The 23,466-nt window shown below is 40.3% G+C and overlaps 1 protein-coding gene across 2 annotated transcripts in view; it reads left to right on the top strand.

Moving 5' to 3' along the window:
• Positions 1-555: 555 nt before the first annotated feature.
• The window catches only part of MAX (MYC associated factor X), a 37,711-nt gene continuing 14,800 nt past the window's right edge, over positions 556-23,466 (top strand). The window contains exons 1-3 of one of the 2 annotated variants that reach the window (XM_036736885.1): positions 634-911; positions 1,662-1,688; positions 9,128-9,235. In XM_036736885.1, the coding sequence (XP_036592780.1) occupies positions 876-911; positions 1,662-1,688; positions 9,128-9,235 (171 nt within the window). In that variant the 5' untranslated portion in view covers positions 634-875. Of the gene's footprint in view, positions 912-1,661; positions 1,689-9,127; positions 9,236-23,466 lie in introns of both variants that reach the window. The other variant, XM_036736886.1, reaches the window with a different exon arrangement.

Below are 23,466 nucleotides of genomic sequence, written 5' to 3'. Positions count from 1 at the left end.
ATACTAGTGACAAATAAGCTGTGCCTCCCACTAGATAAGTGTTCTCCCTTCCGAGGAGTTCCTCCCTGCAGCCCCAATCCAGGTTACACCTAGACGTAGAAGCGCGCGGCCCGTGAGCCAGTAGGGAAGACAAATTATAAAACCGCAGCGACGTGAGATAATGAGGACGCTCTAGCGCCGCGCTGCATGCGTGAGAGGTTTCCCCACCCTCTCCCGCAGGCCTACTGCCCAGCAGAGAGTGAGTGCCCAGAACACCCCACCGCACTGCCGGAGCTCCAGCAGCCTCCACGTGTCCTCTCCTTACCCAGCAGCCTCTACGGCTGCCCTGGGAGAAAAACCTCCTGACAACTCGCTCCACACCCCCCCACCACGCCGAGTACTACAACTCCCAGAGATCTTCACGCTCCCCTTTCTCCCCCCCCCCCCCCCCCTCCGCGGGATGCGCAGGCGCCCTTGTTCTCATCAACAAGCCGGAGGGGCTCTGAGTGTTGATCGTGCCTAACGGGATTTGTAGTTCTTCCTGGACCTTCGGTCCTTGGGCGATTGAGGGAGAGTGGACTCCAAGTCTCAGCGGCCCTTGCGCGGCGGAGGCCGGTCACGTGGGCGGGGGGGCCGGGCGTGCGTGCCGCCGTTGATCCGGTGCTGCAGTGAGGAGGTGGTTCTAGCCTTGTTGTGTGTGAGCGTGTGTGTGTATGTGTGTGTGTGTGAGTGTGTGTGTGAGTGTGTGTGTGAGTGAGGGAGTGAGTGAGGGAGTGAGTGAGCGAGCGATCGAGCGTGTGCGGCCCGGCTTGTTGTTGTCCCTGACTTCCCCCTCCCCTCCACCCCTCCCCCTTTCCCAGCCGCCGCTGCAGTGGCCGCTCCCTGGGCCGTAGGAAATGAGCGATAACGATGACATCGAGGTGGAGAGCGACGTGAGTCCCGGGGTTTCTTCCTTCCCGTGCGTGTCTGTTTGGGGGTCGGGGCCAGCGGCCAGAGACGGAACTGGACGGGATGGGGGGGCGGGGGAGGCGTGCGGAGGCCGGGCCGCTTCCTCCTCGCCCTTCCCCTCCCTAGACGGCTCCGCCGTCGCCGTCTCGGTCCGGGCACTTCCTTCACTCGCCCGGCCACCGCGGCCTCTGGAGTCCGGATGGGGAGGAGTGGCCTTGGGGAACCCTCCCTTCTCCCCCAACTCACCCCTCACCCCACCCCCGCAGGGGGGCAGCATCACTAGGGTCAGTCTACCCCCCTCCCTGACCCCCCCGGTGCCGGGATGGGGGTACACTCCGCAGGCCATTGTCCAGATCTAGGGAAAGGGGGCTGTGCTCAGGACCCTTCCCCCGACCCGTCCAAGATCCCTCTTTCTCTGTCTGCGGTGGGGGGGTGGGGTTAGGGTGCCCAGAATGCCCTTGGCATGGGCTGACGAACGGGGACATTCAGGATCTCTTCCCCCCCACAGCGCGTCCCCTCTGGCTGGGCTGGATCCCGGAAGAAGGGGCGGCGCACAAGACACACGCCCCCCACCCCCCAGCCCAGCACGGGGTTCCCGGCTGGGGGGAAGGGAGGAGGGTCGGGCTTACTCCCCATCCCCTGCTTCCTTCACCGCCGGCATTTTCTTTCTTATTTTTGAATGTGAAGCGTAAAAATAACTTCTATATTTTCTATTTTTCTCTCTCTTATTCCAGGAAGAGCAACCGAGGTTTCAATCTGCGGTACGTCTCCTTCTCTCCATTTCATTTTCATTTCCGTTCAGTTCTAATCCTTTTCGGGGTCAGAGAGAGTTCTGTTACTTTCAATGTTATGATGGTAAACTGCCCTGTGAAATGCTGGAGGTGAGGTGGGGGCCTACGTCCGGGATTCGAGATGGGGAGAAGGGTTGAAAACTTAATCATTCTAGATTCTCAGGTGTTAGGTTCCAGTGAGTCTAGGTGAGTGGGAGGAGCTTGGTCCATCGGAAAGGATCTGATTCCTGAGGGATCAAATCCAAGGGGTCTATGTAACTGCTGTTTGGATTCAGGAAAGGAAAGAAGTCCTGAATTAAGTCGTTGTCATTTGAAGGCAAAGCAGCCAAGAGAATATTTGGAGGCAAATAGCTTTTAAACCATTGTTACTCTGCAGGCAGATGTGATTATCAGAAATGAAGAGAGCCATATGAATACTGTATTCCTTAAAGAGCCTAGCAGTATTACATAAGAATGTAATGCAGAAATTAAAGCCACAAGTTGCACATACAGGAACAGTAGCAGAAGGTCATTGCTCTAGGCCCATGGGTTGAAGTAGGTTTGGAGTTGATGTGGAAGAGAGGAATGCCAAGACAAGAAAATGTGTTAGATCATTTCTTTGGTTTTCTGTATTAATGTACTCAATACTTGGTGCAGTGGATGTAGATATGTATTTTAAATTGATGAGAACATGGAGGAGTTGAGTGAATTTGAATGGGGGTGGGGGGAGAAGAGACTTATTTGGGGGCATAAAACAAAGGGAAATTAGAGTGGGAAAGGGGAATGAAGCACAAAAAAGTTCCTGATAGTTTGCGGTTGGAAGCAGTAAGGAATAATAATTATTTAAAAAAGAGAAATTTGCTGAGTTAGACTTGATTTAAAAGAGAAAACCGGGATTCAGAATCTTTTCCAGAGAGCTGGGGCTTCAGAAGAATTTAAACAGTATTAAGAGAAATCCCAGGATGTAATTGTTTTATTAGACCTGAAAACTGTTTCTGATTGTCATTTGTCAAAAAAGATAATTCATTTTAATGGGCTGAAAGATTCCTTATTTTGGATTTTTTGTTGTAAATCTCCTTAATAGTATATCCACTTTGACACTGTACTTTTTTAAGCAAAATTTTTTTTAAAAATTTAACTTTTCTATTGAATTCCCTTGATGTGATTTGAAAATTACCCCCAAATAAAGGGTGGCAAGAGGGGATAAAGAGTTCTTGAAGAGCTTCTTTTCCAGACTCTTACTTAAAACAACTAGTCATGGGTTTTCAGCAAGAAACCAGTTTTCTTTGTTGAGAGAGATTTGGCTTTTTCAAACCCTTTTTAATTTTAAAATGATTTATATGTTGATTTTAAATGGCCGTGAAATGATTAAAAGGTGCTTCTCTGCACCTTAACATCTAATCTCTGGTTAAGTGTTAAGGTGTCTAGCATTTATCCCTTTAATTTCTTTTTTTTTTTTTTGCTTCTTTTTAATTTGGCTTGCAGAGACTTTCATACATCTTGCACAAGGTAATCACAGCAGCATAGAGAAAGGGCAGGTGTGTTACAAGCATGTTTTTCAGTGGCACAAACAACTATCAGGACCTGGTAGAGGAACAAGAATTCTACTTCCTGTGATAATGAAATTTGTGCTCCAAAACTCAAGGTCCTCAAGGTCTGGGCATTTTTTTTTTATTAAACTGAAAGAAATTTCTCATTATAAAGGAGCCGTTTTTAGGCCTTGACTTTCGAAGGAAAATCAAGCTGGAATAACAGGAAAAAATATTGAATAATTTGGGTCAATATTGTAAGAGTTTTAAAAACTACTTAGAGAGTATTATGTTTTACAGGTATAAAAATCCTGTGTCATGAGACATAAGAAGCTCACATGTAGTAGGAAATAAAGCTTAACTGTAAGAGAAAGTGAAAGTGAATGAATTTAATATTCTCTGAGAGCCATGCAAAATAAAAAGACTTTGGTAGAAAAAAAAAAAAGCTTGACTAGAGAAAACAGTTTGAGTAACCCAGAAGAATGACTTGGAGAATATTTCCCATAACCAAATTTACCATGTTGCAAGAATCCCAAGTGATGTGATTTTCCTTTTATTTTAATTCCATGAACTTTTAAAAAATAATGGAAGGAAGATAAATTCCTTTTGCACATAATGTTCTTAATGCTTTCTTTCTGTTTTGGTGGCATTCCACAGGAAGGGGTTTAAGTTTTGAATACAAGTTTGTGACCTGAGACTATATCTAAGAGATTGTCCTTCATGCTAGCTCAGCATACTGCAGTTGCAGCACATCTTCTAGAAGTTTTAAAACAGGTTTGTGCAATTCTGTTTCTGATGTTGAAGTGTGTTAGCCTCTCCAAGACACTTGCTTCTCAGTGTTCAGAGAGGAAGGAGAGCAGATCTGTGTTTCAGATTTGAACTTGAATAGCAGAGTACTCTATTTTTGTAGCAGGAATGAGTTTTATGGCACAGGTGATACATACTCTGCCTCTTTTAAAGTGGTTGACCACAATGCTGAAATTCCAACATCGTTGGTTCCTGAATGGACCTTTATTACTATTAATGAAGTAGCTGTGCCTTGCTGTTATAATCCTATTTGAAAGTGATTTTCTACAAGATGGCTGCAGTGTTGGACTAATTGACCAGTTTGGATAGGCTCAAAAAAATGTTTTCTCTAGTAAATGATGTATGATGTGATGCCACGTTGTGCTAGTCATACTCCTCAACACCAAGGATTAATCTTCAAAGGAAAGCTGGAAATTTGGTCAGAAAACAGTTAGCTTCAAGCGGTTGCGAGTGTTCTAGCCTTGCATTGATATTCTGATACAGTTTAAAAGTTACTTCCCCAAATAAACATGGGAAACATGAATTAATATTTTTGTTCCATGAGCTTTTGGTACATTTATGTCATTCCTGGCCACCACCATTGTTGGTTGGGATTTTCTGTTGATCAGGTTGAAGCTTTCAGGTGGTTTCAGAATACTGCTCGGTTTTTGAGGTAAGATAACATCAGTTGTATCTTCTCTAAGCAATGAGAGGTGCTCCTAGATCTCTTAGGAGTTTTGAGCCCTGATTATATTCATTATTAATGTCAGGAATAGTGTGGTATAGGATAGAGAGCTGTCCTTGGAGTCAGGACATGCTGGGTTCAAGGCCTACGTGCTTTGTGATCCTGGGCAAGTTATTTAACCTCTCAGTGTCCCAGAGTCTCTAATACTATAAATTGTAGAACAGTTATAGATACACATAGTTGGGAGAGATTTCCTCAATGAGAATTCCTTGCCCCAGTAGAGTCACAGATCCAGGTCATAAATAAAGTCCTTTTTGCAAGAAATTTAGTTAATAGAGAAATAGTAAGCATGATGGAAAAGAACTAAATTAAAGTCGGGAAGACCAGTATCCAACAAAAACTATGTAACTTCTGGGCAAGGTCATTAAACTCTTAGTGCTCCAGACACTTATATCAATGGTGTAGCATGTACATGGATAAAATCAGAGATATGAATCCAAAAAAAAAAATCAAGACTACCTTGATGGTTGTGGTAATAAGCCACCAAGACTCAAACTCAGAAATTTCTTTAAAATCAGCAGGTTGCGATGAATTGCTACCCTGTTATCAGGCAAATTAATTATCAACTTCCCTCTACTTGGGGGAGATATATGTATAGCTGTATTAGTTTTGAAAGAATTCTTTTCACAGATTTTCTTAGGTATTTGGGAACCAGCCTGATGAGATATTTCTTTGTATTATCTACCACTTCCTTGGCATTTTCAGGAAAAAGGGATGCTGGCTAACAGAAAACATTGAGGATACATTCTATATTCAGAAAGTTGGAAGGAAATAATTTAAATAAGTTTACCCCAATTTTAAGCAGAATCCATCTCCTGCAACTTACGCAACTTGGCTAAAAAAAGGGGCATTTGCTTTCAACATTTAACAACTTAACATGTACTTGTTAGTGTCAGGGATGGATGGACAAATTTTTATTCTGGCTGCATCTGTGGGAAGTTCAGTAGAAGGAGAACTGAATGGAAGAATAAAGACCTTGGCAGAGAAGTCAAAGCTGGAAGCTCTTTTGTGCCTGAGTTCCTGTTGAGCATCTGTGGGCCACTCTTCAGTATCCCATAGTATTTTTGTAAGCCTGGGATGGCCTGAAGGAATGCTACTTTGGCAGGCACCATGAATCCAGTTTACTTGAGAAAAGGGAGCTGCTATGTCCATGGTACATGTTGGTAAGTTTTTCCCTGAGCTCACTGGCCACTCCAGGAATTCTCCTGTTGTCTTCTAGATAGTGTTTGTCTGACTGATTTTGGAAAGGTACTTTCATTGCCACTTTACCCTTAGGAAAGACCTTTCCCAATGCAGGACAGAGCAGGCTCATCCTAATTTGACTTCCTTTGTACCCAGCCTACATCTTTACAGGTTTTGTGTGTGTGCCTGTGGGAGGAACCCATATACTACACACTGGCAGTAATCACTAACCAAGGTGAGGTTTCCTTCTTAGTAAAGGAACTGCTAGTCTGTGAAGATACTTAACAAGGCATTGATGAACCGTAGTATCCTGGCAGCTGGCCATATCATTCTGATGAATGGGGGACAGTGTTGTCAGACTGCCCTGATTCGACATTGAATGTATCTGTGCCAAGCGCAGTTGTCAGCTCAGCCTAAGGGAGATATGTATGCTATAGAGCCCCTGGAAATACGGATGAGAGCACTTACTTAGTACAGATTTGCCTTGGTTATAGTTTGAAGTATATAGTTAGTCCTGGGCGTTGCCAGCCAAAGTTAGATAAACATTGTAGGTAGAGCTTAGTACAGTGTATTTTCCTCACCTTGTTCATCTCTAAGAGCTTCACAGATTGGCCATTGATAGGTGTGGCAACTTGGGGGTAGACACGGCAGCAGGGATTGTTTTTTGTTTCCTCTCTTCTGCTAGTTAAATTGGACCTGGAACTGCTCTTGTAATTCCATCCACTGCTTTGAGAACAACAGTCTCCAGCCCCAGCTTTCTACCAGGCAGCAAACTGTGCTGCCTGCATTGTTGAGCCAACTTCTCAAACTTGGCTTGCTCCCCAAATGACAAGCCAAGATTTCTGCTGATGGTTGAAAGCCAAGTTCACTTACAGTTCTCCAACCAAAAGGCTTGTTGTCCATTTCAGTCTTTTTAGGGCTCAGTGAATGGGAAGGGAGTAGTGCATTGTGGGGATGATTTTGGTCTTAAATTGTGCTTGGCTCCACCTAACTAATTTAGGACCTAGCGAAACCAGGTCCACCTTGATTTATAACTTATATTTGCAAGGCTCTCTAGAAAAAGGAGGGGAAATCTTTTGCAATTGGGTAGAGAGGGAGGATTAGGATGGATTATAATTGTATTTTCATGATGTTGCTTCTATGTACAGCCCTCTAAATTGAACAGCATTGAAAAAGAAAGAAGGCCAAGAGTTAGGATAACTTGATAGGCGGCAGAACTTTGGGCTGCTGGATGGGTCCCTGCTGGAGACTAAAGGTGTATATTTAATTTTCAAATAGTAATGTCAGTGGAATAGAGGACATTGGAGAGCCAATTGCATTCTGAATGGCCAATGTATTGGCCACTTTAGATGTTTTATGTTAGTGTGTTCTTCCAAGCTTTGCAGCTTTGTCCTAGGAAAAGGTAAACAGCGGTGGGGGGAAGGAACAGGACTGGATTCTTACATTTGTATGCTACCTGTTATTTCATCCCACTAATTTTTACAATTAGAAGTAGTTGCAGACTATACAATATTGTTCAGGTGATGTAATAGATGAAAAATTCATTGACTTAAATTTGTCTGGCAACCAAGGTTGTCTAATGGTTTTCTTCAGTTTTTCCATGCTGTTTTATGGTATGGCTGTGGTTCAGGATAGTGCACTCATTACTTGAACAAGGTAACTGGCTTTTTAAAGCTGCCCAGTCATATGCCTTGGAAAAGGAAAGGTTGTATTCCCTGGCAGTCCCCTGTCCATAACCATGATGGGAACCATGTGTTCAGTTAAATTAGAGCAGTAGATAGGATGCTGTGTTTGGGAATCGGGATGTAACTAAAGTCATAACAGTTGCCTCCTCTGTTCTAGCCACGCCTTTTCCTTTAATGGTTAAGTCTGTAGTTCAAATCCCATTACATCTCCTATCTAACATTGTGTTTTCACATCACAATATAGAACAAGGGCTTACTGATTATGGCAAATTACATCTTTTAGGAGTTAATGTAGTGTTGTGCATCATTCCAGTACCTAATCGAATTATGTTTATTTTTACAGTCTCATTTTAAAAGTTTTCGATGCTGCCTGTGTAAGTTTAAGTTACTTGTTACCTTTTCCACATAAATTTGTTCTTTAGGTCACCCCAGTAGAGTTATATAATGATGACATCATTGGTATGCTAAGGGTAAATTCTCAGTTGAAAGCCTTTCCCGCAGCTCTTTACAGCCCAGATGTGGTTGAAATCCTTACTGTAGAGCAATAGTAGCGCTTGCATTCTATCATAAGGGTTAACTGGTCCTTTTCACTTGGGTTTCCTCCTTGAAGTAATTTCCTTTTTTGAGGCCTAGTGCATTGGCAGCCTATATGTCTCTTCAGCTGATTGGTCTTGTTTATGATTCTGAGTGGTTTAAGACAGAGTCTGGTTTGTGGATATTTCGATCCTGCCAAGTAAACGTGTTTTGCAACAGGTGCCTAGGGAGATTTATTCCGAGCATGTGAAGGTTGAAAGCTTTGCCATCTAAGAACTGTGTTTCTCTGGCACAAACTTAATTGAAGGGGAAATGCTTGGCATGGGTTTTCAGAATCAGGAAGCCTAAGAGGGTTGGAATCTTTGTCCTTTTTTTATTTTCCCAACTAGTCTCAGATTTATGCATATGGAATTTTTTCAGAGGTTTCTTTTGTACAAACTGGAAAGATCACAAATGGGGATATTATGTGGGAACATAGAGAATTACTGTGTTGGACTTCTTTGGAAAATGGCATAGTATGTGTAACTTACTCCTTCCTTGGGCATATATGTTAAGGGAAGCTTCCATTAGTGATATGATTGCACCCTATTAATGTATCTACCTGGTATGTTGTCACTACCAATCATTGTTGTATCACATCAGGAAGTTTGGGGAAAGGATTTGTTCCAAGAGAATCACATTTTGCTCCCATGAATAACTTATTTTACTTGTGCATGAGCCAGATGTGTCGAACTGCCTTGGATGTTCCTGTCACAGACCCTGCTGCTACTCACCCTTTTTTCTGCCTTTAACAGGGCCTAATTCTGGAGACCCCTCCCCAACCAATTACCCCCTTCAGTCCAGTGCTTCCTAGTCCAGTTGCCAGGGACATCACTGACAGCATACACCTCTGGATTGAAACCTGGACCCTCTGGCATTGTGTACTGGGAATGTTGGTTCTGATATGCTCTTTCTCATCTTCCCTTTCAGGCTGACAAACGAGCTCATCATAATGCACTGGAGCGAAAACGCAGGGACCACATCAAAGATAGCTTTCACAGTTTGCGAGACTCTGTCCCATCACTCCAAGGAGAGAAGGTGAGTTTATTGAGAAAGCTAATAGGCTACCTCTAGTTTGGTTACCTTTCAGACATAATGAATCTTATCTGCCTGGAAAAAGAAACCATCCAAAGGTAATCTAGTACCTACCATAATTCTTCCTCCTCCTCTTCTTTTTTTTTGGTGTGTGTATATATATATATATATACATATATATATATATGATGGATATTACTTTATTGTCTGTGGTGCCTTTAAGCATAAAACAGTTGTCCTGTTTGTCACCCTTTAAAAACAATTTTTATATTTTATTTTATCCAATTACATGTAAAGACAATTTTTAACCTTCTTTTAAAATTGTGAGTTTTACATTCTCCTCTTCTCTCCTTCCCCGATCCCTTTCCTAAGAAGGCAGGCAATAGTACTATAATTCTTAAACATTTTCTGATTCTTGCTTCACTTGGAGCAAAAGACACATAGACTCCCTAAAACTACCTTTTCCTCATTTATCACTACCAAACTATATGAGAATTAATGGGACTGTTTATTAAATACTCAATTGGGTGATACATAAATATTAAATGCCAGGAATTATGTATAGCTGAAACAAAATTAGAAAAATTACTGTTATAAAAATATTACATAAAATGGGCCTCTGTCTTGCTTTGAGTATGTTTATTCACACACACCCACACATTACTGATAAACACACATTCTCACTCCCCTTTCAGACCCCAGTGATGGGCCCAAAGTGGCAAAACTCATAACTGTGCTAGTGGTTGATGAACTTTCTTTGTCAGTAAATAGTGCCTACAAATGAAAAGTTTCAGAACCATCTGTGTACCTAGTTCTAGTAACTTTTTTCCAGACACAGTCTCCAGAGTGTGAACATCCTGCTAAGTTTTCTGGCAAGACACATAAAGGAAAACTTTTATCCTCATAAACTGGATTGGCCTTCCAAAAATTAGTGTTTCCTTCGAGAGGCAATCACCAGCTGTTTCCATATTTGAAAGCAAAGCAAGAGGTTGTGGGCAAGGGTGAGTCCTTGGGATTCTGGGGAGAAATATCTGTTTTCACAGACAGTTTTATCTTCAATATAGAATATAAGTAGTTAAATGGATCATAACAGTAGAATGAAGGACCCTGGAAAGAAGACTTGCATCTTGGTGGTCCAGAAGTCCTAAGACAGCATTTCTTTATGAAAACCTTTACTTACAGGAGTAATTTGAATAGCTTTCTTTAGGTAGAAGTCTGGTGATGGCACTTCAGCCAAGATCCAGTTTGGATTTGAGTGGCTAGGATGTCCATGGAGCTACTGTGATGTTTTTTACACTCACACTGGCATTTCAGTACATCAGAATGCTGAATGCCCTAAGGGGTGGTCAGTCTTCCATGGTACTAAACCACGGGCTAGGGCTGACCTTTATCAAAAGAATAAGTATATAGGCCATGTGAATACCTGTTGTCACAGAACCAGAATTTTCTAAGTTAGAGTTATCTATTGTAGACTTGATTTAATGGCCCTGAAGCAAAGGTATTTATCTTGAACAACACAGAATCTGAACAGCTGGTGACAGACTCGTCCTCTCAGTCAAAGTGCATGTGTACAAAGGGCTATCACATGTCAGTCTGAGTCATTGATAATTGGTGCATCTTCCTCTTGTATATCTGTAAACTTCAAAGTTTAAAATTAAGCTTTGTAAATTTTTAAGTGCTATATAAGTGAGCTTTTGAGTATTCCTATATTACAATATTTTTAGCATTAGTTTGGTATATCAAAAGGGAAACAGCTCTGGTGACCTTATAAAGAGCCACAGAGTATGATTTTGCAGATTTTGTTTTTATCTCTCATATAGATAATATTTTTTTACGCATAAAAAATCCTCCTGAGAGTCCTAATAACTAATCTTGATTTTGTTCTTAACCTTACACCTCCTATATATATGTCACATTATACTCTTTTTTGTTTTTTTACTTCAAAGAAAGAAATGATTCACATGGTTTTTGGCTGTATTATATCAAAGTAAAGAACCTGGTTCCATAGCAAGTAGTTTGTAGCCTGGAAAATTGAAATTATTTGCCATTAATCATACCCAGCCCGTCAGTCTTAGTTTTGAAGTTATTTGGGTACCCCTTTAATTCTAAAATCCAACCAGCATTTTCCAAGCAAAAGTGATTAAAATTGACACTAGCAGCTCTGAACCCCTTAGTCCTACTTGATTAAAAAAAAATTTGCAGATTCAAAGTTGTTATATACCTCATCACTCCTTTTCCCCTCTGGTATTGTTCTGTATGTGCAGTGAATCCAGTAGGCCAAATAGATTTATCAGGCTTCCAGACTCTTAGCTATTGATGCAAAATTTTTTTTAACATATTGAAACCAAAAGAAAGTGACTTTCTTGACCTGGCTTGTGGTAATTCAGATTGTCTAGTCTTTTGGCAGCATAGCTGCAGTAGCTTAGGCCAGAGGTCCCTGCGTCTCTCCTAACTTTGGATATCTTTAGTTCAGTCGATTTAATGATGCTAATTACAATAATTTACACTTAAGTCACTTTCTGGTTCACCATCTCTTAGTATTTGAAGACAGTTTCAGGCCGTGTACCTTCTAGGCTAGATAGTCACTGCTAAATTATTTCGTTCAATGTATGAACAACCAGAGATAGTTCTTTGATATGAAATTAAGGTCATGATAATAGTAACTTATATATATATGTATTAAGCATCACAACCTGGGATGTGCTGGAGCCAGCTTGAACTAGCTAAATTTTCACTGTTTGTATTTATACCTCAAATAAGTCAGCAAACCCTACAAATCGGGGCTTGTTGTATTGTTTTGTTGTTTTTTCTGGTCTTTAAAAATCGATGGAAAAAATGTTATTAATGCCAATTAAAGTGTGTCATGGACACATTTGCCATAGAGCCAATTGTTAAACATTTACCCATGTTTAACATTTACCTGATTTAAATTTAAACATTTATCTGATTACAGCACTATTAAGTGTTAGGACTTCAGCCCAGTTTTCTCTGTACTTCTTTTCTGGCAACATGGATATTAACCCTGATTGAGTTGGTCTTTGACTTGGACAGGGGATGCTTACAGACATAGTCTCTTCCTGAAATATAGACTCCACATACTACTGGTCCTTTGTTTCTCTAACTGGGAAATAAATCCCATTGAAAAGGATCACTTTTTGCTTAAGAAAAATGAAGCAGTCATTATGTCTGCTGATGAAATTACTGCCTGAATGGTGATATTTTATCTTCTTAGCATCTTCAGTTATAGGTTTTTCTATCCTTTTCTAGGCTGTGGAGCATTTCTGTGCTCCTGAAAAAGTACCCTGGCTACATGTACTAGGTAGTTAGTTATTAGGTCTGTACAGTCTGGGACCATTCAAAGATAATAAAGCTTTTTAGTCTCATATGGCTACATTAATAGAGATGAATATGCAGTTGTTACTATCATTCTGGGAGGCTTATACAGCTGCTGGAAGGTTAATTTCTATTAGTAGCTAGTTTGGACCATACTATACTTCCCACATAGTAAGCATAAATTTTGACCCCTTGCAAAGTTTATTTTTCATCTGAGATTTATTGTTGAATCCAGTTCACTGTTGTTCATGCACATTATGCTTCTGGTAAATTTGGAGCTAGGACACAAATTCTGCTAATCAAGGACCCAGTACAATTGTACTATTGGTACAATAGTAATAAAAGCAAATCTCAAATGAATTTTGGCCTTGGATATTGACTAGTCTTTGAGGAATCTTACTCTGATGTGCTGCTGACCCAAAGAGGTAGTTTTTGCTTCCAAAAATGCTGCTAGTGTTCATTGGCAATTAAATGAAGGCTTCAATGAAACGTTAAAATTGCATCCTGCTTATTTGGCGTCTGAGTGGTCTGATGTCTTTTAAGTAGAGGCTTATTTCTGCTATCCCATAAATTAGCCCCCAGCACCTGGACTGAAGGGACTACTTTTTGCCATCTTGTTGAATCTGGTTGAAGTTGGCTATGAAGCTAAAGAGCTATCTTTCAACAATCCCATTCATATGAATAAAGGAAAGGATAGCCTTCAATAACCTATGCCCAAACTCATTCTAACCATATTGCTGTGTCATTTAATTATCCCATGGAGAGAGATAGCCCAACTAGGGCTTCCTGTCTTGTTTGGGCTGGAAGTACAGCAGTCATTCATGGACCCAGTCTCAGTGCTGAACAGTATGGAAGCTTAACCTTGCTCTATTTTTCTAACCTAAGCTGGTTCTCTCCTCTTTAAGCAGCCTGGCCCTCCCCTCCTAAGGACTCACCATATTAGCACTAGACATAGAACAGACACTGCATCAGTATTAGCTCCTTTGCAGCTCAAAACTCCCTAACTCAAAGGATCCACCAGCCTCAGCCTTTGCTAGTTTCAGGTATGAAAGGCATGCACCACCATTCCTGGCTCCAGAGTCATGTTGGAGTACAGGGCTTTGTCCAAGCAAGGCAAATTCCAACTTTCTTATGAGACCAAGACAAGAGGAGTCACAATTTTGGCTCTGCAAGCTTCCGGCAAGCATTCTTGAGGCCCTATACAGTGTCATGTCATTATCCAGTCTTGGTCCAGGGGAACAGATAATGAAACACTTCCTCTTGGTATAGAAGAAGGAACTATAGATGTAAAGTGTGCCACATATGTCAAATATAGTTTATTATTGTTATTTTTATTTGTTACGAGGAAAGGCTTCAGTGGAGTGTATAGAGAGAGATGACTGGTATAAAAAAAAAAGAGGCATCAATTAAACTTTTAAAGAACAAAAAAATCAAAAAATAGGAAAAGAAAAATTTTAAATAGTCAACAAACATTTGAGTATATACTATTAGGAGTAGAATTCTGTAACGGACTTTGGGACATAAGGCTACATGACATGAGCCCATTAGGGGTTTTATAATCTGAGAGGGGTATGGGTATGTATATGTTACATGTATATTATACCTGTGTGTCTGTATAAAAAGATAAATGACATTTATGGTAGCATGCATGCCATGTGAGTGGTAAAGAAAGTTTTGTGTCTAGTTTCTTTTTCTGTCCTATTAAAGCCTGATTTCCTTGAAGGGGAGGGGAAGGAATAATAATCAGGCCAAACTCCATACTTCAGATAAGCAAGATTAATTGAAAACCTGAAGACACTTCACTACCTCTGGGTGGAAAGGATTGCCATGGACTTGGTGCAGTTTATCCAACTACGTTGTTTCCTTGTATCTCAATGGGACACTCAAAAGATTGTGTTCCGCATTAAATAGAATGCCATAGACCTGCCCATTTCACCTCACTAAAATTCTTATTGCCCTTTCGCATGACTTGTGGTGACCAGGTCAAAGTCTAACTTAAGGATAGTGTTTGCACTGTTTATCTGTCAGGGTTTTTATGGAGATGAAATTCAGTTAGATTCAACACACTTTTGTTAGATTCCTACTATGTATGTGCTGATAGGGCTGAACGAAAACAAAACAATTCCAGCCTTCAAAGAGCTTACTTTCTACTAGGAGTATACAATATGTATGCAATAATCAGTAATTTAAAGAGGGTATCAGGAAAGGCTTTGGAGGAGGCAACAGAGGCAAGCTTCTAAGGAAACTGTAGACTCTAAAATTCTAGAAGGCCGGTTTGGTTAGAACATAAAGTAGAATAATAGCGTAATCGGTGTAATAAAGTATAATCAGCATGGAAAGGCCAGTTGGAACCAGAATGTTCAGGATTTTGAATGCTATAACATATATGAAAAATACTGTCACAACTATGTCTCCAGCCCTGACCCACCTCCTTAGCTTCAGGACAGAATCTCTAACTGCCTTCTGGATATCTTCAATTGTGTCACTTTAAACTCAATGTTTTAAAACTGAATTTAGCCTTAAAACCAGCTCCCTCTTGAGGCATCCTTAGGTAATCACTCAAACCCAGAATCTTAGAGTCATCTTTGATTTCTTTCTTACCCTCCACCTCCTGTTCAACCACAATTCAGTCACTCTTCAGTTCTTCCTTTGTAACATCCTTTGACTCTGCTTTTGTCTTTCCATCCCCACTGTCACTAGCCTTGTCTAGGACCTATCATAGTTTCCTAACTAGTGTTAATGCTTGGTTTCTTTACCCACATTCATCCATCTTATATTCTGTTTCATTTACTCCATTGCCCAAAACATGAAAGTCAGATTGGCATTCAAAGCCCTCCATAGTTAGACATCATCTTATTTCTGTGTTTCTTCTCCCTCTTTTTTCTATATAAACTCTATTCTTCTGGCCAAACTAGTCAGCTTGTTGTACCTGAACATGTGATGTATGTATGTACACACACCCCTCTGGTTGTATAAATCTACTTTTCCTTTCAGGCTCAGCCTTATGTGAATCCTTCCTGGCCTCAGTTACCACCTGATCCTCTTAAACCCTGAAATACTCACTGATCATTGAGCATTTAGCTTGTTGTGTATTTTTGTTTGTTCTTACATACATACATGTTCTGTATCTTCAGCTAGATTTCAGGCTTTTTCTGAATCACACTTTCATACTTTATATCTCATACTAGATTAAGTAAGCACATGCTTACGTGAGTGCCACCAATCTTTTTTTTTAATTGATGTGATATCTGCAATAAAATGGCAGCAAATGTGACAACTCTTCGTGAAGATTAAACCAGGGTACAAGTACTGCCTTTAACTACATACATCCACATGCTTGAAATAAAGTCAAAGCTATCCAATGGGCCTTTGTCTGTGGTTTCCAGAGGCAGATGAACCTGAACTGTAGGCTTCATCAATTGAGAGAATAAGCAGACTAATTTTTAACAAAACCACCCCACCATCCTTTAGCTGTACTACTAACTCTTGAGTGACTAAATCTTTAAGATAGGAACTGATTGTTTTAGAATAACAAATGATATTTTCTATAGTTTTTTTAAGTTTGCAAAGCACTTTACATTTCTCTAATTTGAGCCTTACCAAATGAAGTAGGTCCTATCGATATTATCATCTCATTTTTACACATGAGGAAGCTGAGGCTGAGAGGTTTATTTCTCCATGGTCACACAGCTAAGACTTTTTGACTCCAAGAATAACATTCAGTCTACTTTGTTATCCTTCCTCTAGATTGGTTTAGGTTTCCCATCAGTCTTATCATCTACAGTATGCCCAATCCTAGATTTTATGTAATATACAAACCATTCCAAGAGGGCCTTTGAGATTGGAAATTTGAGTCCCTAGAGTGATAGGTAAGATAGCACTGTTGGGCCTGTCCCCTCTGCCTGAGGGGATAATGCCTCCTCATACTTGTTCCTTCTTTGGCTACAAGATATTTAGCTGGAAGAGGAAGTTGTGGGAAAACTGACGCTTTCGGGGCAGTTTCTTTGAGAGGGAATTAGTCCGACTAAGTCAGAGTATACCAGAACTACTATTTCTGTTATCTTGGACGTTAACCTTCTTTTGATATACTGCAAAGATCACATATATTGTGGTTGCCGTATCATACTGTTGGTGGATTTTGCATTTGCAGTTCACTAAAAATTCCAGGTCTTTTTTGTATGAACTATGCCTCCCCTGTCACATCTGGAATGTTGTTGATTGAATCAGTTTGACCAAAAAGCTTTTTTACAAAACAGAATCTGAAAGCACAGTCATATATTCTGTAGTCCAAGCTATAAAATTCAATACCCTTTTCTGGATTAGTATTGTATGTGTGTTAAAAACTCCATTTATAAAATTAAAGCAACAGCAAATACTGGTTCACCATGTTGCACTATTTAGTATGTTTGGCTTACTGTAGCTAAGAGATGGTTTCACAGCATAGTTCTGCTGCCTAATGAAACTAAACCTTACAGAGATATATGTATCTTGGAGACAGTCACCTAAGGTTGAGTGTCTGGTCCATAGCTCTTAGATCAGAAACTTAGTCTACCTAGAAATGATCAAGCTCTGCACAATTGGGAAGGGGAAGAGAATAAATATTTATATAGCACCTCCCATGTGCTAGTTACTGTGCTAAGTGCTTTTACAGATATTATCTCATTTAATGCTCATGATAACTCTTTGAGGTAAATGCTAATAATAGCCTGTTTCGCAGTGGAGGAAACTGAGACAAACAGAGGTTAAGTAACTTAGTATCAGAAAGATCACAAATCCAGTCACAAAAACTGCATTTGAACTCAGGTCTTCGAGGCTGTACACACAATAATCTACTGAGCCACCACCTGCCTGTAAAATTGGTTTATACTAACCAAACTTAGAAGTAATTGACTTAGAAACAAGACTATCAATTTTAAGTTTTAAATGAGAGATGTCAAGATAACTAATGTTAGTTATTTGTTAGAGTCAGTCCAGTGATCCCTTTTTTGATTGCGTTCAAATTTAAAAACTTAAAATGAATAATATGAATGCCAAGGCAGCCAGTGTACTGAAAGACTATTTGGAAAACCAAATTAAAAATGATTTTCCAGGTGCCGTGTGTATTTTCATATTTACAAAGGAGTCTTAAAACTTGGCCACCTGTAAATAGCTCACCTTGTGACCGGGAACAGGGTCTCTGGCCACTTCCTAGGCCCCCAGCGCCCAGCCCTGTGTGTTAACACTGCCTAAGCCAGCTTTGCAAACCACGTTTCTAATGTGTATGTTTAGGGACATGTCAAGCAAATGAGTTGTTCTGGAGATAGGGAAGGGCTATTCTGGTGGAGCTACAAGCAGAACCAAAAAGTGATTAAATTGTTTCATGAGTTGTTTTTTTTTTTTTTTTGTAAGACTTTACTAAGTTGCTTTCAGATTTAAAAATTAAAACAGTTGCAGGTAAAAATAAATAAATAAAGGGCACAGAATCATGGTTTAGAAAAAAAGTTCATAAGATCAAGTTTTCAAGCTAGAAGAGACCTCAGGCCATCAACCCAAATCTCTTTGTTTTATAGGTAAGGAAACTTGAGTGAACTTATTGCGTATTGCCTTCCCATTATGCCACCATTTCCTTGGACAACCTGTATTGGACATTGGACCACCTTCAGTAGAATCATAGATTTCTTCAAAATCAGTTACATTCTAATTGAAAAATTAAGAAGCTGCCATTGATTGAGTAGTTTGATTTATGTTTTAGAGACCTGTTTCTTTGGTTGAGTAGGTAATAATTTTATCATTTACCCCAAAACGTGACCTCAAGTTATGGCTGATAGGTCACTGCTTCTTTTTTTTTTACTTGAATAATAGTTAGATTGGTCTCTCCAAAGAAGACATTCAGTTCATTTCAAGAAACATTCATCACCTGCTCTGTACAGATCACTTTGCAGGGGGAAGGCATTGTAGATGAGATAAAGAGCCTATTGTCATAGATCCTGGGAGGGGTGGAGTGACACACATTGCTACAATATAACATGTTTGTAAGAGGTACAGAGAAATGTGTGGGGTCCGTGGGGAAGAGGAGTTTGTTACCAACTTAGGAAGAGGATCAAAGTAGGATTGGTGAAACAGGCAAGGAGTGTTTGGCCTGCTAACTCTTCTCAGTAAATAGTTTCTAGTTGAGGAGCAGGAAAACCGGCTTTTTAGATTTTTCAAATAGTCTAAGCCAGAGGTGTCTAACTCTGAGGGCTACTCCTGATTGTGGTCTGAACCAGATTAAATTGTAATTGGGAAATGTTCCTTGTCTGAAAGAAACAGCTGGTTCCCCTACCTGGAAATGTTAAACCCTCTGCCATGGTCCTTGATCTCATTCCCTCCAAAATTCGTAACTTGGACAAAATAAATAAAAATACAGTACAACCTATTACAAATCTTAATTTGTTGTTGTTTTCTAAATCAATATGCTGCCTTTTTCCATTTGAGTTTGATGCCATTGGTCTAAGCCTATTATAAGGAGGGCCTTTACTGGGGGGGGGGGGACTTAAAGGGATAGAAAGGAACAGGATGGATGCAAGAAATACTGTGGAGTTGGAATAAATAGTAATTAGTAATTGCTTATGACAAATTAAAGAAAGAGAAGAATTGAAGATAACAGCAAGGTTTCAAACATGAGAGATAATGAACTCAGTTTCAAGTTTTGGGAAAGCTAAATGAGCCTAATTATGGCTGTGCTGAATTTAAGTTGTCAGTGGACCTTTGTGGGGGGAGGTGTCCTTGAATTACTTAAGGGGAGAAGTCATGATTGGAGATACAACTTTGTGTACAGGTGAGAGTTGAAGCCATGGTAATTTAGATGGGCCAGGGAGTAACCAAAGGCTGAGAACAACCTTGGGGAATACCCACCTTACAGGATTAGGAAAACGATGAGGATCTAGCAAACAAACCATTAAAGAGACAGAAGAAAAACCAAGAGAATTGTGTCTCTGAAGCCGGGAGAGGAGAGGGATGGTCATGAGTGTCATGCTGCAGAAAGATCAAGGAGGATGACTGAAAAAGGTCTAGTAGATACAACATGATTAAGATAATTGGGAATTATGGGGAGAACAGCTTAGGTAGAATGATGGTACTCAAAGCTTTATTGCTATAGGTCAAAGAATGAGGTAATGCTAAGAAAATGTGGCCAATTTCTTTTAAAGGAAATTTCAAAATGGAAGAGAATAAAGAGAAGGAGATAATAAAAGGGGATTGAGATCAGGTTTTTTTCCCCTTGAGAATTGAACATATTTGGAATTAAAGTTATGAATTTTGGAGGGAATGAGATCATGGGCCATGGCAGAGGGTTTGACATTTCAAAGAGGAGTAGATAGGTGAAAAGTTTTGACTTGGAGAAAAGGAGATAAGGGTACTGAAACTGAATTGTGAGTCTTCTCTAAAGTAGTGGTGTAGGGTGGAGGGTTGGACCTGAAAGCAGAAAAGGGGGTGTTTGAGGGTGTATCCCTAACCAGTGGAGGCTTCTGACTCTACAGCAGTTGTTGGGCCTTGAATGAAAGTGGGTGATGAGATTTTCTTAGGGATAGCAAGTAGAAAATGGATTTGAAGACCTTTAAAGGGTTGCTGAATACTCCAGCTGTGTCTGACCATAGATTGCAGGCTATCCAGAATTGCAAATGAAACCAGAATGAAGGGGATCAACTGAGAGATTAAGGAGACCTTGATGAAGATTAGTAGTAAAGAAGTGCCTGTGGAAGGACAAGAGCTTGTGGCAGACAGGATAGTGACATCAATTTGGTCTAGAAGGTGTTGCAGTTATGTGTGACAGTGAAGTCTTGGGTGTGAGCATACTATTGTGACAAGCAGAGTGCAACATTCTGAGAATTTTACTCCTTTAGGAGCTGATCTTCATGTACTATTTTATTCATCCTAGATTTTATTCTTTTTTGAACTGGATCTTTGTTAATAACTGTAATGAGCTAATTCAGTTTTAGATGAGTCTAATACTTGATTCCTCCTTTCGCATTCTCCACTTTGGCCTTATCACTTGTGCAAATATTAGGGAGTTTTGCTTCTCCTATTTAGTTAACTGAATCACAGTAGCAGGGGTTTTTTGGTTTATTTTTTCCCCATCCTGTGCTGAATTTGAACCTTCTTTAAATACTCTAAAGGAGAGATGGAGTGGACAGGATTAGTTAATGCTGATATTTCCTATATATTTCTAGTACATTGTAGGACGCTGATGTGTATGCTATGATAGTACACTATGATGCTTCTAGTTTCAGTGGAAAGGATTGTCATGCTAATAATTTTATGGGCCTTTTTTCTCAGTTCTAAGCCAGACTTTTGAATTATTCTCTTGCTTATAAAGAATTGAACATTCTAGGTATCTACAAGTTTTGTCCTTATCCGTAACCTGAACAAAAGTATAGATTCATGCCTGGAAAGAAAATTGAAGTCACTTGATTGTCTCTCTTTACTCTCTGTTCCTTTTTTAGTCAGCTGTTTGCTAAAGGGCAGTGAGGTGGTGCAATAGAGTACAGGGCCTGGAATCAGGAGACTAATCTTCCTGAGTTCAAATCTGGGTTCAGACACTTACTAGCTGTGTGAATGTGGGCAGTCACTTAACCTCACTTGCCTCACTTTCTTCATCTGTAAAATGAGCTGGGGAAGGAAATGGCAAACCACTCCAGTATCTTTGCCAAGAAAACCCCAAGGGGGTCATGAAGAGAGTTGGACAGGGCTGAAAAATGACTGAACAACAAAACTTGCTAAAATTCTTTTGTTCCTAAAGAATCTTGTGCTTTCTGTGTTGGGTCTCAGATTTTTACTGGTTTGTTCCATTGTAAGGAGACACTGAGTTATAATAAAGAATGCCATTTTGAAACTTCCTGTTCATCATCAAAAAGTATTCACAACTGACAGCTACATAACATTGTATACCCTGTAGAAGATTAAATAGATGTTTGATCTTGCTTTCCAGGTACTTAATCAGAAACAAACAAGGGGGGAGTCAGTGAGGTATAGAGCTAAAACTCATGGCTTTGAATGCTAATTGTGCCTTGGCCTCTGAGCCTTGGTTTCCTTACCTATAAAGTGAGAGGGTAAGACTAGATGGCTATCTGAAGTTCCTTCTAGCTCCAAAATTTATGTTCCTTTGAACTTGTACATAGACTATGTAAAAAGACAGACAGACAGACAGATAGATAGATAGATAGATAGATAGATAGATAGATCAGGTGATTCTGATGATCTTCCCCCCTCCCATTTTCTTAGTTTTTAATTAAGTACAGGTACTACTATAGTAATAATGGTATACATTTATAAAACTTAAAAATAGGAATTTTAAAAAATGAATTAAAGAAGAAATCATATTTTATCCTAAAGTTATTGGGGAGCCACTGAATAGGATCAGACTTATACTTTGATAAAAATAACTTTGGTAGCTGTATATAGAATGAATTGGAAAGGGGAGAAACTTGAAGCAAAGAGACTAATTAGAAGACTGCCACAGTAGTTGCAGTGAGAGTTGATAAAGGCCTGAACGAGGATGGTTTCTATAAGAAGAGGGAACAAGACAGGTGTAAGATGAATTTTAGTGGCCTACAAGTTCAAAATGAGTCACTAGTATTATATGTTGGCCGACAAAGCTTCACCAGAATCTATAGTAGGATCCATGACACAGAAAGGACAAGAGTTGGCAACTGATTAGATATGTGGGGTGAGGGGCAGCGTGGTGCAGTGAGTAGAGCACCTGCCCTGGAGTCAGGAGGACCTGAGTTCAAATCTGGCCTCGGACAGTGGACACATTTACTAGCTGTGTGACCTTGGGCAAGTCACTTAACCCCAATTGCCCTGCCTTCCCACTTTAAAAACAAAACAAAACAAAAAGATATGTGGGGTGAGGGGTTTAAAACAAGACTGAGGTTGTAAGATGGGAAAGCGCCTTTAACAATAATAAGGAAATTTAAAAGAGGGGGTAGGTTTTAGGAGACATTGTAATGGCATTTGAAATGAAAATGACAACTTATCAATGCCTATGTGACTGCCTTTGCCCCACCCAAAATAGATAAGGGAAGGGTGTTGGGAGGAGGGGGCAGTTCCAAAAGGCACCTGGGCAGCTGCTGCTTTGGGTGCTTGAATCAAGGTTAGGTTATTACTACTATAAAGGGAGGACACTGTCTCAAAGTAGGAGAGTTCAGAGTTTACAGTCAAGGGAGCATGTGGCCTTGAGGGAACATTGAGAGTAAGTGTGGTTGTTTTGAACAGGAGCTCACTGATTGAAGGTTTGGAATCATCCACTTGGTTGATATCTCTCTCTCTCTCTCTCTCTCTGTCTCTCTCTCTCTCCCCCTCTCTCCCTCTCCCTCTCCCTCTCCCCCCCCCCCTGCTTCTCCCCCTCCCTCCCTCCCTCTCTTCCTCTCTCCCTCTTTCTTCCTCTCCCCCTCTCCCTCTCTTCCTCTCTCCCTCTCACTCCTCCCTCCCTCTCCTCAGTCTCTGTCTCTCTCACACACATACACAAGCATGTGTGCGCGCCAATAGCCCTCCACTTTGGAAACCATAATAAGAATCACGTAATTTCAGAACAGGAAACCAAGAGAACAATTGGATCTTGCAGTCAATCTTACAGATGCTCCTGAGGCCCAGAGACAGTTAGTAATTTGCCGTACGTTACACAACTAGTTAGAAGCAGACCTCATGATTAGCATTAAGGCCTCCTGAATTGAGTGTTCTTTACATTTCATCAATAGTGCTCCAGCATGGATAAATATAGTATTATGTATTTTTTTCAGAAAGTTAATTCATTTACTGCAAAATACTATATTTACTATAAAATAACTGCATTTGGCTTCAAAAAATCTATGGCAAAGGTGCCTAGATGTGAGTTCATGGGAAAAGGGTTTAGAATTTTAGTGGCCTACAAGTTCAGAATGAGCTGC

The sequence above is a fragment of the Trichosurus vulpecula genome, chromosome 8, assembly GCF_011100635.1.
Source record: "Trichosurus vulpecula isolate mTriVul1 chromosome 8, mTriVul1.pri, whole genome shotgun sequence".
Classification (NCBI taxonomy): domain Eukaryota; kingdom Metazoa; phylum Chordata; class Mammalia; order Diprotodontia; family Phalangeridae; genus Trichosurus; species Trichosurus vulpecula.
This window is presented reverse-complemented; position numbering and strand designations above follow the sequence as displayed.